The 5474-nt window shown below is 35.7% G+C and overlaps 1 protein-coding gene across 1 annotated transcript; it reads left to right on the top strand.

Moving 5' to 3' along the window:
* The first annotated feature begins 2993 nt into the window (after window positions 1–2993).
* LOC104242051 (uncharacterized) lies at window positions 2994–4990 on the top strand. The gene is made up of 6 exons (XM_009797028.2): window positions 2994–3547; window positions 3819–3899; window positions 4050–4316; window positions 4400–4409; window positions 4521–4562; window positions 4646–4990. Exons 1-6 carry the CDS (start codon window positions 2994–2996, stop codon window positions 4988–4990), a joined length of 1299 nt encoding a protein of 432 aa, XP_009795330.2.
* The last annotated feature ends 484 nt before the right edge of the window (window positions 4991–5474 follow it).

Raw genomic sequence — 5474 nt, 5'->3', positions numbered from 1 at the left:
ACAAAATTCATGTTTGAAGAAGGGCGTAAGAGTTCTACAAATGAGTTAGAGGGAGGTTGAGGTGTCTCCCTGGGATTAGGGCAAGCTGGGTGTCCTGTTGTGGGGTGGCACATGGCTCAGAGTCGGAATTAACACTATGGTATATTTTCCTATTTCTAGGTTGAGTGTTGGCCTTACGGTGAGTGAACACTTTACGAGATTGGATGGGCATTTGAGACACATTTTTTTTTGCATATTGCTCATTTAACATGAAGTTGCGAAGGTTGTCTAGAGTTTCATGAGAGGTTTTCGTCTCTCTCATTTCTATTAGTGTGGTAGCTAGGTCTTGTTGTTAGGCTGTAGCATCTAGTTCTAGAGGAAATGGTTGAGGCGGGTTGATCGGGCTTAGAGGGCACAATAGTGTGCTCGAAGGACTGTGTGGTGGCATCAATATGTTCGGCGGGAAGGTTAGTTCCTGGTCATTCCAAGGTTTGAAGATCGGTCCCAGTATCGGGGGATGGTAGAAAGGGATTTCCAGTAAAGTGAATGGTGGTGAGTTCATCGACCAGTGGAATTGGCCAAATGCATCCATGCCTAGTCTCATGTCCTACGACACAACTTATGCTAGGTAGGAGGAGTTCTGGAGTACTACTATAATCTCCTGATTGTTGATGGTTAGCGAAAATAGTAGTGCTTGACTAGTGAGACCCTGTTCGAGCCATGACGCCCGGGGAAGGTCCGAGGTTTTTTGAATTACATATAGGGTCGGGTAGGGTGGTGGAGGATATGGTGAGTGATGTTGGTCCATGGTTACTTTTTTGTGTGGAAGGGGAGGCGTGAGGTTGAGTAGTAGTAGTAGTAGTAGTAGTATGTTCTGTTATTGTTGAACTGGAATGAGAGTTGGAGGAGTCGGGGAACGTTGCATGGGAATTATGGCTTGGTGGGGAAGTAGTATCATATTTAGGAAGAGGTTGTGTGTTAAAAAAAATTGATTGGGACTTGGTGTCTTTTGAGGAGAAAAAAAGGTGGGCTGGTCGTTTTTTCAGAGGGGAAAAAGACGGGTGATGCGCACAAATAGCCACTAAAAGAACTTGTCTTTATTTTAAAGTCAGTGTTTTAAATGTATTTAGTCTTTAACCACTGGTTTAATAAACTTATACCTGATTAGATGAAAATACCTTTCTACTATAACTTATACCTACGCTTTTATTAACGATCAGCAGCAGCAGCGCATGTAACTAACTTCACTGTGATCGTCGAATTTCAAAGTATAGAATTGCAGAAGCTTCTCTTCAGATTTCAAACTATAGAATTCAACTTTCTTGTCCAAAAATCGACATAAATTTACAGTAAGTTATACTTTTGTGTTTTTCTATTGATTTTTATTTCGTTACTAGGAATTTGATGCTAGAAACTTAATTTTTTTTTTTTGAATTTCTTGATTGATAAGGTTAAGGACATCGCGTCCTATGATAATCCTATAAAAATTGAGCACATAATGTTAAGGACATAGTGCCCTGATTTTGCAAATTGAATTGAAAAAGTTAAGGGCACAATGTCCTTAACTTTTTTGTTGTTCTTCTGTATATTAAGGACATACTGTCATAGTTTTGCAAATTGTTTTGAAAAGGTTAAGGACACTTGGTCCTGAAGTTTGAGTTTCAAGTTGAAAAGTTCAGGACACTTGGTCCTGAACATTGACTTACATGTTCAATAGTTAAGGACACTTGGTCCTTAACTTAGAGTTACAAGTTAAAAAGTTAAGGACAGGCAGTCCTTAACTTCAAGTTTCAAGTTCAAAAGTTAAGGACATTTGGTCCTGAACTTAGAGTTACATGTTCAATAGTTATAGACAGACACTCCTTAACTTCAAGTTTCAAGTTCAATAGTTAAGGACACTTCGTCCTGAACTTTGACTTGCATGTTGAATAGTTAAGGACACTTGGTCCTTAACTTAGAATTCCAAGTTAAAAAGTTAAGGACAGGCAGTCCTTAACTTCAAGTTTCAAGTTCAAAAGTTAAGGACACTTGGTCCTTCACTTTGAATTCCAAGTTCAAAAGTTAAGGACACTTGTTCCTTTACTTACAGTTTGAAGTTCATAACTTAAGGACACTTGGTCCTGAACTTTAAGTTACAAGTTCATAAGTTAAGGACACTTGGTCCTAAAATTTGAATTCCAAGTTCAAAAGTTAAGGACACTTGGTCCTTAACTTGGTCTTGAACTTACAGTACCCGTTCTTAACTATACAAAGATTGCTCTATAAAATATGTCCTGAGTTTCCCATTCTCTTGACTTGCAGGATGGAAACAGTATGCATTATAGTTGCTCTTAATGGTAGATGGACTGAAGACTATAAGTATCTTGATCATCAGACAAAGCTTGTTCTAGTACCTGAGGCAATTCGGTTTGAAGATTTCATTAAATAGATATTTGAAGTTATTGAATTGGATAGAGACAAGTTTGAAGTAGTGATAAGGTTTGATATCAACCTTGGAACAAGCAAGGGAATGCTTGTATCTGAAGATTTAGATCTTCACACATGTATAGAGTTACTAAAAACTCATTCACTCTTCAAGGGTTATCGTTTCCTTGTTGATATTTCGGAAAGAGTTTTTGGATCAACAAGCACCTTTGAACATGTCAACAGAGAAACTCAACATGACAATCAAAATAAATGCCAACAGATAATGGAAATAGATATGTTTGAAGCTCAACCAATAACTGAAGAGGTGCTACAAACACATGTCAACAGAGAAACTCAACATGATAATCAAAACAAATGCCGACAGATAATGGAAATAGATATGGTTGAAGCTCAACCAATAATTGAAGAGGTGCTTCAAACATTTGATTCTATTCAAGTAGAAGGACAACGCATTATAGAGATTGACAACGAATAAGCTTTGGGTATTCAAGTCTTAGAGAGTGCACCAGTAATCAAAGAAGTTGCTGAAAAAATCTCTACTCAACTAACTAGACGAAGGTCAAATTTGAAACAAAAAGAATCCCCAAATGATATTAAGAGAAAATGCTTTGTTGGATGAAATAAAAGTGGGATCAATATTGGACAAAAAGAAGAGTATAATTAACTGTTTTTCAAATATAGCAATTAAAGGACATTTTGAATTCAAGGTTGTTAGATCAAGCTCAAGAAGATATTCGTTGAAATGCAATGATGATAGGTGTGGGTGGTGTGTGTGTGCTTTCAGAATTAAAGATTCAACACTGTTCAAGATAGTAAAGATTGAGAAAAATCATGACTGCTCTGTTAACACTATGAAAGCTAATCAAAGGCATGCAACTTCAAAGTTGATTAGTGGTTACATTATCGACAATCTTCGAGACCCAAGGTTTGAAGTTACACTAGCTTTTGTCATGGTAGAAATGCAAAAATTGCATGGACTAGACATTGGGTATCACAAGGCGTGGTGTGCTATTCAACTTGCTTCCGCTTTAATAAGAGGAACTCCTGAAGAGAATTATGAATTATTGTCTTCATACTTGTATATGATGAGAAGTAAAAACCCGGGAACATATACTAACATAAAGATAGACGACAACAATAGGTAAACAATCAAAAAAAGGTTTTCTAGTCCGTTTTATAAAATTTAGGACATGATTTCTTTAACCAGTTAATTTTTGAGCTTGTAACCTGAAGCTCAGGATTGGATGTCCTTAACTTTATAACTTGTAACTGTAAGTTAAGGACTGCTCGTCCTTAACTTTTGACCTTGTTAGTCTAACTTCAAGATGTCCTTAACTTTTTGCTTTGTAACCTGAAGTTCAGGACTACCTGTACTTAACTTCTGTTAACCTTGTTTTATATTGTATTTTCAGGTTTCTTTATATGTTTTATGCATATAGATCATCAATATCTGGTTGGAATCATTGTAGACCAGTGATTGCTATTGATGCAACGTTTTTGAAGTCAAAATTTCGTGGTGTTTTAATAATTTCAGTTTCAAAGGATGCAAATAACCAAATTTTCTCACTAGCCTTTGGAATAGCAGAATCTGAAAATAATAATTCCTATGAGTGGTAATTTAGTCAGCTTTGCAATGCAATTAGGAGCCGTGAGAATTTAATTTTTTTATCAGACAAGCATCAAGCTATTGCATATGGCATTGCAAAGGTATATCTTGAAAGCCATCATGGGATTTGTATCTATCAGTTGAAGCAGAACCTAAAGCGAAGGAAAGTGAAAAGTGAGGTCATAAAACTTTTTCAAAGTGCTGCAAGAGTATACAGGTGCAAAGAATTTGATCTATACATGTCAGATATATCAAAAGTAGATAAGAAGACTTATGACTACTTGATGGAAGAACCACCGGAAAGGTGGGCACGTTCTTGTAGACCACGATGAAGATATGACATGCTCACAACAAACATAGTTGAGTCAATGAATTTTGTCCTATTAGAAGCAAGGAGGTGCCTATATTAAGAATGATGGATTTCATTCAAGTGAAGATACAACGTTGGTTTTATGAAAGAAGAAATGAAGCCGAAGGAACTTTTTATGATGTTTCTTGTTGGCTATAGGAGGAATTGAAGAAAAAGAGAGATTTAACATTTACTTTGAATGTAAGTATTATGTTCTATGTTTAGGTTATGATTTTAATATAATTTAACATAATATACTAACTTATAATTTTTCAACATTGAAGGTCTTCCATGTTGATTCATGGCGTTCTAGAGTTGAAGAAGAAGGAATAACTTTCTTGGTGGACTTAAACAAAAGAACATGTGACTGTTTTCAGTTTCAATTTGATGAATTATCATGCATACATGCAATTGCATCTATCGAGAAGAGAAACATCAAGAAGTCTAACTTTTGCTCGCATGGGTACTTAAAGGAATCTTGGCTGAAAACATATGAAAGACAAATACATCCTGTAGGACATACTAATTCTTGGATTGTACCAGAGAGTGTTAAGTCACAAATTGTTAAACCTCTAGATTTCAAAGTCACCGAGTCATCAAAAATAACATGCAAATGTGGTCGTTGCTGAAGAATTGGTCATAATAGAACAGTTTGTATATATTCTTCGGCAGTCCATCCATTTTCAAGAAAGCATAGAGAATAGTAGATATATCCACTTATGTTTATCGACTCTTTTAAGTTTTTGCTATAAATTGGATTCATTTAGATTATTCTTATTTGAGTAGATGTCTGAAATTTCAAAATTTCTTTCTGCTTACGTTCTTTTTGATACTTTTGAGTTCAAAGTTCAAAATTTAAGGACAGACAGTCCTTAAGGTTGACTTACAGGTTCAAAAGTTAAGGAAAGGCAGTCCTTAACTTTGACTTACAAGTTCAAAAGTTAAGGACATGTAGTCCTTAACTTTGAGTTCAAAGTTCAAAAGTTAAGGACTGTCTGTCCTTAACTTTGACTTACAAGTTCAAAAGTTAAAGACAGACAGTCCTTAACTTTGAGTTTCAAGTTCAAAAGTTAAGGACTGTCTGTCTTTAACTTTGACTTACAAGTTCAAAAG

Source organism: Nicotiana sylvestris, chromosome 11 (assembly GCF_000393655.2).
Source record: "Nicotiana sylvestris chromosome 11, ASM39365v2, whole genome shotgun sequence".
Lineage (NCBI taxonomy): Eukaryota > Viridiplantae > Streptophyta > Magnoliopsida > Solanales > Solanaceae > Nicotiana > Nicotiana sylvestris.
Note: the sequence above shows the minus strand (reverse complement) of the source record. Positions and strands in the feature narration are given on the sequence as shown.

Coding starts and splice junctions, on each gene's coding strand:
- LOC104242051 (XM_009797028.2), top strand. CDS start 2,994: ATGATATTAAGAGAAAATGCTTTGTTGGATGAAATAAAAGTGGGATCA. Junction 3,900..4,049: donor GTGATTGCTATTGATGCAAC/GTTTTTGAAGTC, acceptor CAATGCAATTAG/GAGCCGTGAGAATTTAATTT. Junction 4,563..4,645: donor ATTTAACATTTACTTTGAAT/GTAAGTATTATG, acceptor TCAACATTGAAG/GTCTTCCATGTTGATTCATG.